Consider the following 13,220-nt stretch of genomic DNA (forward strand, 5'->3'; position numbering starts at 1 on the left):
GTGTTTTTTTTGAGTCAGACTGTGTAGATGCCTGTAGGTTTTATTGTAGTGTTGATGGAAAAGAGTTAGGTGGGTGATGGACAGCAGAGTCTCTGGACAGTCTGACTCTCATGCTGATGTCCATGAAATACTAAAAGAATGAGAGGCAGACCTCTGGCAGATGGGGTGGCCCCTCCAAGGAGATGTGGAAGAAAACTGTAGGCCAAGGGCTTGGGGCAGGCCCAGTTCTCTCCTCTCCTCGTAGAGACTGTACAGCCTGTGCTAAGATCACCAATTCATTGGCCCTCTGAAGTGTTAAATTACTGAAGTAGCTGGGTAAATGGATGGTGATGTCAGGAAGTCTTTCATTTTTCTGGAGAAAATGTACTTGCAGCAGACACCAACTGGTTTTCCTCACTCCAGGCTCTCTCCTCGTCAGTCTAGGCTATATTCAATTCAAGTCAACACACGTTTGTCAAACACCTCCTATTTGCAAGACCCTGAACTAGGTGCCGGGGACACAGGGCTTAAAATGGCACAGTACCTGCCCTTGGGGAGCATATGGTAAACATGAATACACAGCAGTATAATGCAGAGTGCGCTGGTGTGCTGGGTGCCAAGAAGAAATCCAGCCCTTGGAAAATCTAGGAGGGTAAGACCACCTTTCAGCTAGTCATGTCAACAAGCATTTATTTAGTGTTTACCTCCTGTGTGCCAGGCACAAATGCAAGGGGAAAGACAGACAGGGCTGCCCTCCAAGAGCTGCCCTTCTAGCTAGGAAGGTCAGGGGAACAGACACGGATGCGCTTTTCTGTACTCTGACATCTAGGGGCTTCACAGCATGGGGGAAGGACCTTGGATTTGGTCCATGAAGCAACAAGCTTTATCTCTTTAGGCCTCTGTTTCTCCAGCTGTTAAAAATATCAGTGATGTCAGCCTTCACTTTGTACGGATTGAAAGAGATAGCAAACGGGACATCCCTCTACCAGTACAAGGACTTCAAGCCATTGGATTTGAAGTTTGGCTTGTGGAATGTTTGACCTTTACATATGTCCTTAATACCTTTCTTCGAGGGTGAAAGTCCTTGGCCTGTCTCTTGACTCCAAACCCTTATATTTGGGGCCTTTAAAGAGGTGACTAAATTGGGCCTTGAGGATGAAAGGCCTGAGTTGTGATCCAGACATAGTGACTAGGAGAGGTAATTTGCTCCCCTTTCTGCCTTAGAAATGGAAATATTGTTAGCTGCGTTCTTCCCACTGATTAGTAGCTACACGGACACGAGCACATTAACTCTTATCGCTCTCATGATGGTTTTTGTTGCTGACCATGGGGCTCCTTCCTTCCCCCCCCAGAAATGACTCCTCCATTTCAGGATGAAGCAGTTGATGTAAGTATAGCTCTGACTTTGGGCAGAAAAGCCTGGCATATCATCCAGAATAACCCCTCGTCTTTAGGCTGCCTGCACATTCCTCCCTAACAACAGTCTTCCCCTCATGTGCTTCTCTTTGTGGCCTGACTAAACATGACTTATTTACTAACCTGCCTACCTTGAGCTTAGATCAGTAGTGTTGTCCTGGAGGGTTTAGAGCAGAATCTTTTAGAAAGGTTCTCCTGGCGATCGTGGGCACGTCTGGTAGCAGTCCTCCACTTTTCCCATCCTTCCTCTCCCAGTGACTAGATCTTTGCACACCTGGCTTCTGGCCTGACTCAGGGCAGAGACAGAGTGTGCTTCTGCCGGTGATCTCCCAGAAGTGGCCTGTCCCCTCAGCCGCAGAGTCCCCTGGGCCGTGCTCCCGGCCTTCAGTGAGAACTCGGATGTGACGATTGGTGACTGGCAGGTGTGGCAAAGAGCTGAACGATGGCCACTGTTGAGGAGTTTTAGGAGCTTGTTGTCTTCTCTCCCTTGTAGTTGTGACGTTTTTCTTTTACCTAACCCGTGTGCCCCCGATGTTGTCCTTAACCTCCCCGCCTCTGTCGGGCCCTCACTGAAGCCCGTGGCAGTGAGCCCCAGCAGGCTTCCTCCGTCATGGGCAGGCCTGTTGTATCTAGTGGTTGGAGCAGGAGTGTGCCGAGGGCTCACCAGCATGTTGGTGCCTTTCAGGGTGTGTCATCACCATCTCTGGACGCATGACCTTCACGAGCAATAAGTCCATGGAGATCGAAGTCTTGGTGGATGCCGATCCTATAGCGTTGCATTCCCAAGAGAGATACCGCGCTGCCAGTGCCTTCTTCACCTATGTGTCCCTGAGCAGAGAGGGGAAGACGCTCCCTGTACCTCCGCTGCTGGTGAGTAGGCCTCGTCCCCACATACTCCAGACTGTTCTGGGCTCCAGGAGAGCTCCCTATGGAGAGAAGCTCCCGTTCCTGGGCAGACGCCGCCTTCTGCATGCTTTTCTTCACACTGGGCACTGTAGCTTGGGCATCCCCGGGCTCAAGCTCTTGAAGGTCCCTAGGAGGTCTAACAGTGACCTCTGCCATGTGCGTTGGCCATGTTTGTAGTCAGGCCCTGGCTCCCCAGGACGCTGATGGCCATGATGGGGCTGTCAGTGGAGTAAAGCACCCTGCCCTGCTCTCTGTGGGTCTTGTTTTTTCAGTGTTATTTAACCGAACCAGAGCCTGACAGAGAAAGCCAGCTTCAGGGTCAGGAAGATCTGGGTTTAGGTTTTGCTTCTGACACATGCTGACTGGATGATCCTGGCACAGTCCTTTCAGCTCTCAGTACCCCTGGCTACCCTCTGAGATTCTAAGCTGCAGAATAGGTAGTTGTCTACACTGGCAGAGGAAGTTTTCTATCAGCAGGTCCTTATGCCAATGAAATTACAGGTGCAGCCAAAAACCAGGCTAACAGCTGGTTCTCTCTGGAGCACATGGAGGCATCTCCTCAGCTGGCTCAGCATCCCAGGAGACCCTCATTAATGGCCTTTTTTAAGGAATGTGCTGCAGGGAAACCAAAGAATTCAGTTAACCTGTGCTGCTGTCTGCTTCTTGGGGCAGTGGGGCTCCCCAAGAGCTGGTCAGTAAGCCAGCCTCCTGGGGTTTTAGGAATCACTGGTCTGGGAAGTGGGCATTGTGGTCTCTGTCACCTTGGGCAAGTCACTTAACCCAGTGTTTTGGCTTTGTATACAGGTAAACAGGGTAATAGATACTAGATGCCAAGCCGGGACAGTGCAGCCATTTAGGGCTCTGTACTAGTGCCTGCACATGAGCATGTGCCTACAGAGATGATGTTTCTAAAGCCTGGAATTCTTTGTGTGTTGTGAATTGCTTTGAAATCAGTTCCTGAAAGAGCATCTGCAGAGGTATGGAGAAGAGAAGGTTCCATGCTTTTGGTCGGGGCTTTGCTAAGATGGACTCGTCCTGTTCCAGACAAGTCTAGTCTTAGCTCAGCCACTGTCTCCCCGGGTGATCTTTCTCAGTAGCTGTTTAGTCAGATGCTGGTGATCTCTCAGGTCCTGTCCGGCACTGGGGTCTCTGGCCCAGGCCCCTGCCTGCCTGCGAGGGCAGCTTGCATTATAAATTGCTGCCATTTTGATGAATGTCTGGTGTTGGGTCTCTCACCCTAGGAATGTTGGGAAGCTGTTGGATGGAGCTTTTCTCATTCTCTGTGGATTTCTCTCCCATGCTTGTACTTAAACGTTGTGGCTTTGCAGGTCCAGGAGCTTCTTGGCATCTACTGGCAAGTACTTCAGAGCAGAGAAAGGAGAGTGTGTGTAAGGGTCCGGTCTCCTCTTCCCAGGTTTACAAGCCGTTGCTTCTCTTAGCACTAAGTCCTTCTGTTCATGGACTTAATAAGGAAATCAAGAGCCTTATAATAAACCCAGGTGCTCAGGGAGGAGGAGTTGTGTCGGGGAGGAAGTCTGCATGAGAGGTGGGGATGGAAAGCATCAGAGGCATCACTCTGGCCGAGAGCCAACTAATGAATCCCCAGCTACACCAGGCCTGCCGTATGACTGTCACTTTTGTGGGAGAGTTCAGACAGAATCACTTGGGCATTCTACCAACTCGGAGAAACTTCTACACAGACGCTTGCCCCTCCCCCAAGCCCCCATCTGCTTCCTCTTGTCTGGTCCATGGTGTGCTCATTACTGCTTTCTGTCAGATGTCACACATTTAAGAATCAGCTAGGAGCTTATTTAAAAAAACAAAACCACACACACCAACAATCAACAGATTTCCTTTCATTTCAAATTCCGTGGCTTTCTCCTTCCTGTCACTAGGATTCTGTTGTTATTCCCTTCTGGATTATAAGCCCCTAGAGGGCAGGAAGTGCCTCGTAGTGATTTCTATAGCCCCTCAGTCTCAATCACAGGGCTTTGCCTGAAGTTGACTAAATGTTTCTTGAATGAGTGGATGCTGAGAAATGCCACCTGGCTGCTTGGCCTGGGTTCTCTGTGTCAATCTCAGCTAACATAGTCTGATTTGGAAAAGACCTCAAAGGCCAGTTAGCCCAGGAATGTTCTGGTAAATGTTTAACAGGTGGCTCTTTGGGGTGGGAGGGGCAGGGGGGATGTATACCGAACACACTTTTAAATGTAATCGGCACCATTGAGAGTTTCACTATCATTTTCTTCAGTATAAGCAACCAGCAAAATAATAAATAAAGCCCTTATTTTAGTATTTGCCAATTTCTAAGGTGTGGATGCTCATACTGAAAATTTAACAATCAGCTCTTTCAAATTCACCACTGATCTGATCCAACCTGTACCTCAGCAGGTATCCCTTCCTACATCATTCTCCCTAACAAATGGTCAGTCCCTTTTCCACCCCAATGAAGAGGAATCCCCTGCCTCTTGTGATCCCCCATTCCACTCCTGGACCCCTCTCAGAGTCAGCACCTTCCTCTCTATGGCAAACCTAAAGCCATGGCCTCTTTCTGCCTTCTCCCCATTGCTCCTTCTTCTGTGTTCTGGTGTCCCTATGAGAGTCCTTCGGACACCTGAGGACAGCTGCTGTGTTCTCTGAGAGTCTTTTCTTCTCTAGGCTCATCCCGGCCCAGCTCCTTGGAATGATTCCCAGGTAGCATGCATCCCCCTATCCCCTGTGCCATCTCTGGAGGTACCAACTCTAGCTTGTCTCAGTGCACTCTATAAAATGTGGTCACCAGAAACTGACCGAGTATGACCCTCCCAGAGGTGGCCTGAGCGGGCTGAGCGAGGAGCTCTGTCACCTCCCTTCCCTTAGAGGCTGTCACCAGCCCTCTGGCCAGTCAGCAAGGGTTTATTCAGGACTTGCTGTGTGTTGGGCACTGAGGATGCCAAGAAAGGTAAAAGACAATCCCTGTCTTCCAGGAGCTTCCAGTCTAATGAGAGATGTAGCGTACAAACAGCCATGCCTGTACAAAAGACAGGTAGGGTAAACTGTAGGTGACCTCACTGGGAGGACACTTGCACTGGGTGAGACCAGCAAAGACCTCCTGCAGAAGTGGGGTTGGAGCTGAGTCTCTAAGCAAGCCAGGGACTGTGAAAGATGCAGGTGAGGAGGGAAAGCCCTCCAGGCCAAAGGGCCAACCAGCAAATGGGAGAGGAGTGACAGAAGAATGGCAAAGAGGACAGTGTCCCTGGGCCAGAGAATGGGCAAATGGAAGGAGATGCAGGGCCAGGAAGGGTAAGGAAGTATAAGGAAGATGCAGGGCCAGCCTGGGAGGAAAACCAACAGATAGGGAGCAGACAGACAGAGGGCTTTCTGCTGGATCGTGTCAACTGTTTTTTAACATATTGTGCTGCCTTGTTGGCTCGGGTCTCTTTCACGGGAACCCTTGTCCAGCCGTGCCTTCGCTAACTTGTGGTCCTCTTCAAAACCGGACAAAGACAACAACAATCCCTCACTTGTACTCATACAGCTGCTTTTGACTTTCCAGCTATAGAACTTTAACCTTCCCACTTTTCCCTCCTGAACTTTGTTAGATTCCGCCGATTGTTCTGGCTGGTTGAGATCTTTTTCTGGTTTTGACTCTTGCCTGATGGGCCATCCTTAAACAATAGCTATGCTTCACTTCCATAGCCCCATATGCCACCTCTTCCATGAAGCCCTCGGATTTCTCCTCCCACCCCCAAGTTGGTAATGACCTTTCACTCCTTGGACCTCTCTAAGGATTCTGTTCAATCTGTTTTGAATGCACTTGTTTGACTGTGCATGGTAGTATCTGTCTATACATCATGTAGCCTGTACTCTATGAGGTCAGAATAGTTCAGAACTCTGCCAGAGGTGAGCCCCGTTCTTGGCACACCGCACATCTTGGTACATGTGTGCCAGATTGCACTCAATTGGCAGCCCCTCCTTCACTGAGTCACAGAACTTGACGGGTGGGAAGGAAGACCTTGACTGGCACAAAGGGCATTTCCACCGTCACCTATGCAAGTGGTCGTTCAGCCTGGGCTCTCAGACCTTGGGGATAGGGATCCTAGGTTACTTGTTGTAGCAGCAAGCACCCCAGCGTCAGCAGGGTGGCTGCTCACACAGGTTCTTGGATCTGCTTTGACAAAGAAAAGCAACTCAAAATGGGTTAACAAGCTTACTTTAATCAGTCAGACATATCACCTTGTTCAGGAGAAAAGGTCAGCACCCTGAACTTCAAAGTATACAGGCACAATTATCAAGACAGAAACAGATCAAGTAGACAGATTTCCAAACTGTCCAACCATTACATACATACCCAGTCAACATCTAGGTTTCCACATCTGGGTTTTTCAAAGGGGGGGGGGGGGCCTGGACAACGGCTTCCCAGAATACAGATCAAATCACAGAACACTTCTCAAAGTGAGCCCCAAAACAAAGCTACACATCAGGGCTTATATAGCCTTCTCCTGGCTCAGAGAATGTAACAACCTCTTGGACCCACTGGCCAATCAAGAAGTATCTACTGAAAAACAAGCCTTCCACCCCAGGCTTCAGGTGCATCTTAGCCTAGGGGCAGGGAAGATCTTCCAAATTTGCATTCCCATTACACTTGTAGGCAGCTCTCATTATGGGGGAAGCCAGAATTGGCTGCTTTGCCACTTCCAGGCGTGACTCCTCTCTCTGGAACTAAAGAGAACATGTATAGGTATTGAAATACCTAAACCAGGTTTTATGTCCTCTGTTTTCTCTCTCTTCTAAGCCAAACATGCCCTGTTTCTTTAGTCCGTCCTCAAATGACATGAATTCAAGGCCCTTCGGCAGCCTGGTGGCCCCTCTCTGAATACCTTCCAGCTAGACACCCAGAACTTAACTCACGACTCCCCTCGGAGGGGCCCAACAAGATGGAGGCCTGTGACCTTCCTTCCTCTTCCCAGAAGCTCTGCCCAAGAGGGCCCTAGCTTTTTGACTACACCCTGAGCTTGCAGTCTGCCCAACCTCCCAGATCTTTTTCAGAACAGCTGCTATCTGGCCATGCCTCTAACTTAGATTGTGAAGCTAGATTATTTTTTAATACAAATGTAAGATTTTATATTCATCCCTGTTGAATTTCATTTGATTCAGTTCAGTGCTCTAACCCAGGCATCTGGGCCAAAGCTGCTTGGCTGCCTGCTCCCATGCAGCACAAACTGATCATGGCTTTTTCGGTTTTTAAATACAGTTTATTGTATTTAAGTATGTAAAAACTGTGTTCTAGCCTCAGCCACAGTCCGTGGACCCAACCACTAGCCTCCCGGGATCTTTTTGGTTCTGACTCTTCTCCAGTGTGTCAGCTGTCCCTCCCAGCATTGAATCCTCTGCAGATCTGCTGAACATTGATAAAAGTGGGAAAGCACAGAGCCCGGGGTCCTCCCCGGGAGACCTCCTACCACACTGATCTCAGCGCTCTGAATCCATCTGATTGTATACAGTCTAGTCCACATCTCCCCTTCTTCTCCACAGGAACAATATGAGATACTAGAACAAAGCTTTGCCCCAGACCTAGGGAGACGATGTCAATAGTGCTGCCCTCATCTGCCGGCATAGTAATGCTGGTCAGAACAAGGAAATTGGCTGAGCCTGGCACAGCCTGGCCTTGATGAAGCCATCACGGCTGCCTTTCTAAATGCTGGCCAGGCATGTAGTTTGCAGGCTCTGATCTCTTCCCTTTTGTACAAATCAAGACATTTCTTCATCCCCAGTCTTTCCTTACCTCTCCTGTTTCCCATGCTCTCCTGGCTCAGCAGTAACATATGCTCCTTCAGGACCCAAGCATGTATTTGAGTCATCTGGGCCAGGTGCTTGGATTCAATAAGGACAGCTGGGCACCCTCTCTCTTTCTCCTTCCTCTTCTTGGGCACTGACTCCCTTTCAGTCTTTGTTGTGCTCTGATTTCTGACGCAAGAATAGAGGAAACATTCGTCCAGTTCGGCCTAAGTTGTCTTCTGTTCATTTTCCTCATCTATAAAATGGGGATGCCAGCAGGACCCACCTCCCAGGGTAGTTGTCAGAACCAAATGAGATAATAATTGTAAAGTGCTTAGTTAGCACTGTGCCTGACACACAGCAGGTATTATAGAAATGTTAGCTGTCATCTTTATTATTGTTACTTGGCAATCCCCTTTGTCTGGAGCCTTGTATTGGGGTGAATCACAGTTAAAAAGAAGACACTCTAGCTGACAGAAGAAAGCATTTTAATGTCTATAAAGAACTTTATAGCCATTCAGTTTAATTCATCCCATATTTCTTAGTTACCTGCTCTGTGCTTACACTGTACTAGGTGTTAGCAATACAAAGACAAAAACCAAACTGCCTACCCTCCAAGTGCTGGGGAGTGTACGATACAAACTTGTATAAAGTAAAGCCAAATAGTTTGCAGCGGGAAGGGCAGCACTGTCCCTGTCTCCTTTGTCCCACCCACCCTGGGGAGCCACCTGGCATCAACAAGGAAACCATCAAGTCCCCCAGCTTGAGAGGGGGGAAGGGCACGTCCACAGTCACCCAGCCAGTAAATGTTCACTGCCCTTCAGACCCAGGCTTCTCCTGACTCTCTTCCTACCATAACAAATTATTTCACAATGGGTAAAGCATTCCGACTTGACTGACAGTTGTTTGTTTGAATTGGCTAAATCATTCATGTGTTTGACTGAATTGTTTAGGGATTCGATGGCATTGTCCAAATCTCACAGCTGTTTTAGCTGATGCAGATTCAGGCTGCTATTTCTTGCTAATTCAAGATGGAGCTGTGATACTGTAAGAGGTCCCCTGGTGGTATGCTGCTCATTAACTATCTTTGCTAATTTGAAAGAAGGGGGGGGAAAGGGGGGACCTGGGAATGCAGGGAGCCATAGCTCAGTGTTTTCACTACCAACTCAGATTTAGCGCATTCGCTTGGAAAATTGACAATACAAGCTTGTGTCCCTCTGGAGTGAGTGTGAGTGTGTGTGTGTGTGTGTGAGAGAGAGAGAGGGAGAGAGAGAGAGAGAGAGAGGGAGAGAGAGAGGGGGAAGAGAGAGAGAGAGAGAGAGAGAGAGAGAGAGAGAGAGAGAGAGAGAGGACTAATATAACCACATTGTTATCTCCATGGATGGTGTGGATTTTATATGTCTGAGTATATAGCTTTGTCTTTTTATTTCTCTCTAAACTGGTACCTTTTGTTGGAATTCAGATGAACTTGGGAAGAGAGGGATCTGTCCCCAAGGAACAGCACAGAGTGCGAAGAGAATCACACACCTGTACATCTCTGCAGAAACCCTGCTTCTCCCTTCCCCCTATTCCCTATTGTCGTTCTTCAGCCGACTCTCTATTTTTAGCTCCCCCCGCCCCCCCCCACCCTCAGCCACAGGGCTTGCTGTCAACAGACACCGAATGCAGTGTAGCATTTGGGGCCGTTTCTTGATGAGTACTGGATGCTGGGTAGGTGCCCTGCTGGAAGCACCACATCCTTTAGCATCTCTAGCACTTTCCGGACTAATTAGAAATTAGTCTGAAGCCTGTGGGGTGCTTTACAGGAACCCTGCCCCTCCACCCCAGGGCATGAATCCTGCCTCTGTACATTTGCACACTTGTGGCAGTGGCCTCTGATCTTTGTGCTGCTGGTCTTGGAGGAGCCTGGCTTGGGGTGCTGTGTTTGGGAAAGCCCTCTGGTCTTGCCCCTCACTGAAGTATTTTGGAGGAAGCGGCTGCAGAAAGAAATGGCTTTTGCTTCTTGAGCCTGGGCTCCCTTGAGGACCAGCACCGGGAGGCTTCTTCATGCTGTTCAGCGTACACTTCAGGAAGTTTTGCCTGGGTTAAAACAGAGATGGCAAAGTCTCATTTCTAACGAGAGCTGCAGCCTTTGCAGCTCTGGGAAGCTGTGCGTCCTTCCATGCTGGCCACACCCATGATAGGTCCATGCTTAGAGCTAGACCTCATTTCCCTCAGCTCCAAGGGCAGCTGCATCAGTCTGTCACTGAAAACTATTGGCCTTAATCCTTTGGCATCAGAAGGCAGAGGAAGGTTAGGTCAGGGAACCATGAGGGGGCCAGGAGGTCAGTGCTGTGACCTGAGAGCCCCAGTGTAGGTAAAGGTCCTTATTATTCACTCCACAGCGAGCCAGTAAATGAGTTTTTAAATCGTGTATCCAATCAAGCTGCTTCATGAGGTCATTTGTCCTGAGTGAGCCATGCCTCACTGCCAGGCCCATCACCTTGGGACACATTTGCTGATGGGATGCTGGCCCTGCCAGGAGCCTGGCTTTCAGAAAACCCAGGAGAGGAAAGTCAGACCATACACAGCCAAGGGAATGAGCTCGAGGTCACATTACAGGGAACCAGTACAGAGCTGTGGTTGTCAGTGTTTAAATTCCTGAGCTCCCATAATGCATTGGAGCTTAATTATAAGAAAGAAAAGCTTATCCAATAGCATGTCAGTCAGAGAGAAACAAGCTGTCAGGAAGCCCTGCCAAGGGGTGACCAGTCACAGCTGATGGCTTGATCAGAAATGAAGAACACTTTCTTAGCTGTTATAATGGAAGACATGGGGGAAAGGATTTGGATTTACAATGAGAAAAATGGTTTACACAGAGCTCTTCAGAAGCCTACCCAGAGTGTAATGTCAGAGGTGCCCATAGCTGGCGATGGTGGTCAACCAACAGTAGGCATTCACTGAGCAAGACCTTTGGCCAAGTTATTGTGGGAGACACAGAGATTAAAGGAACATGGTCCCTCCCTTCAAAGAGCCTGGTGTCTCATCGTTGTGTGCAGTACAAGGAATCACATATATTCCAACAGAGTAACAAAGGCAGGAATTGTTACAAAAGTTTGGAAGAGATGGTGATTACTAATGGGCCATAGAGGATATGCAGCAGGGTGAAAGGCACCCAGGATTTAAAATAAGGATCCCTGGGCAAGATCCCTCCCTCCTCTGGGCCTCATTTGCCTCATTTATAAAATGAGGGGGTTGGACTAGATAATCTGTGAATCGTATTTCTACCAAGATCCTTTTGGGAATGGGAGTCCTGGTGAATGAAGTAGAATTTAGGAGCTAGGCCAGTCCAGCACCAGAGATGCCCCTGACCTCCCCTGACCTCAGACGACCTTGCTCTGTCACCCTGGGCACGTTGCTTCACCGCTGTTTGCCTCGGTTTCCTCATCTGTAAAATGGGGGTCCTAACAGTCCCTACCTCCCAGGGTTGCTGTGAGGGTCCAGTGAGATGTTTGTAGAAAAGCACATTTAATGCAGTGTATGGTGCAGTCGGTGCTGTGCAGATGCTTGTTCCCTTCCCATCTCCTGTTCTCCCTTTAGGTGAGTCTCATGGCAGAGCTGACCTACCTGAATTTGAGTCCGAGCATGTCAGATGTGCCCCGCCTCTTTTATAGCCATCCTCGCCCCTGCCTTGACTGTTGGGACCAGGGCCTAGACATCTGCCTTCCCCCTCCTTTCCAGTTAAGAATCTAATCATATTCAAAATGAATGTTGCTGTTGCCACTGTGAAGGCTGTGATGCCCTGGGCTCCGCTTAGCTGATTCATGAGTTGCTTCAGAACCACAATTGTCCAAGTTCATGTGGCTAGCAAGCAGGCCCAGAAGCCAGCTCTTCTGAGCCTCCTGTGACTCCCTTCCCACTAGTCTGCACTGCAGCCAGTCAAGTCTAGCAGCTGACTTGTGAGTTGAAGCTCCCCTGCCTCAGATCTCTTCCCTGACAGCCTCTGCCGCTCCCTCCTCCCCATCCACATAAGTCCCCCTTCCTCTCCTTCTCATTGTTAACAAACATGTTCTTTTCTCTTCTTTCCCTTCCCTGCTTTTGTACAGATCCTGCATTTATTTGTATGTGTATCTGTCATTTTCCCACAATAGATTGTAAGCGCCTTGAGGGCAAGGACTGTTTCATTTTGTCTTTCTGTCTCCATCACCTAGCACAATGCCTGGCACATAGTAGGTATTTAATAAAAGCTTAATAGTCAAGTAATTAAATCTAAGGGACAAGATATAAAGGGTCAGGGGTCAGATAATTAGACATTGCATATCAATCAGGGCTTTAGATCTCTGTGATAAGATCCATCTGTAATTATTCTGAAACATTGGAGAGGGAGAGCAATTTCTCATGGCATTAATTTTTTTCTTCATTGAATCTCAAATATCAGCCTTAATCAGTTCATTCTAATTAGGGGAGAGAGACAACACATAAAAGAATTCAGCTGCTGAGTGGATGGAAAGGCCCAGAAATCCTACGAGCGTGGTAGAAGGGTGGATGGTGAGGCGCAGGGTTCCTTGGGGTGGACAAAGGGCTTGGAGGTCTGGAAGGCACAGAGGTAGGACAGATGGGGCCCGGAGAACCTTAAATGCTAGATGCCAGTTCTGCTGCTCTTCTGTCCCTCTGGAAGGAGCAGAGCTGTTGATTCCCATCCCTTCCAAATAGTGTGAGCAGTCGTGTCCCTCTTCCTGGCTGACAGCCTGATGGGATCTAGTGCCCATGGGGCAAGGAAAGGGTGAAGGGAAGACAAAGAGCAGAACTCCCCTTCCCCCGCCGCTGGGATGTCATAAAGAGGAGGTGAGTTCCTCTGTTAGACCCTCCTCCCCCAGGCCTCCAGACCAAAGCCAGTGTTCTTTCCACCAGAACGCCGAGGTCATCAGCTTGGCTTGCCAGCCTGAAGTACTCTCTGCGTCCATTTCCTTTGTTTGGCTTAGCCAAAATTACACTCTGAGAGTAACTTTTAAATTGCTGCCTAATTTAAGAATTGTCATTGTTACTGGAGTACATTGGGCTTGCTCACAGCCTTTGTTCCTTGGAAAGTTCAGCGAGCTGTTCGGTGTAGTTTTTGCCATTCCTGATAGAGGCTTTATCCTCTGCTGTCCTGTCCACCTGCCAGCCCATAGATCTGATTCATC

At 48.8% G+C, this 13,220-nt stretch overlaps 1 protein-coding gene across 3 annotated transcripts in view; it reads left to right on the forward strand.

The window, feature by feature from the left end:
- Positions 1-13,220, forward strand: part of ACOT7 (acyl-CoA thioesterase 7) — a 176,363-nt gene that overhangs the window by 141,374 nt on the left and 21,769 nt on the right. For all 3 annotated transcript variants that reach the window (XM_069079553.1, XM_069079554.1, XM_069079555.1), the window contains one exon: positions 2,081-2,265. In XM_069079553.1, coding sequence (XP_068935654.1) covers positions 2,081-2,265 — 185 coding nt within the window. The remainder of the gene's footprint in view (positions 1-2,080; positions 2,266-13,220) is intronic.

This window comes from Petaurus breviceps, unplaced genomic scaffold, assembly GCF_028583685.1.
Source record: "Petaurus breviceps papuanus isolate PSGF00001 unplaced genomic scaffold, PetGlider_PUasm1.0 91041, whole genome shotgun sequence".
Lineage (NCBI taxonomy): Eukaryota > Metazoa > Chordata > Mammalia > Diprotodontia > Petauridae > Petaurus > Petaurus breviceps.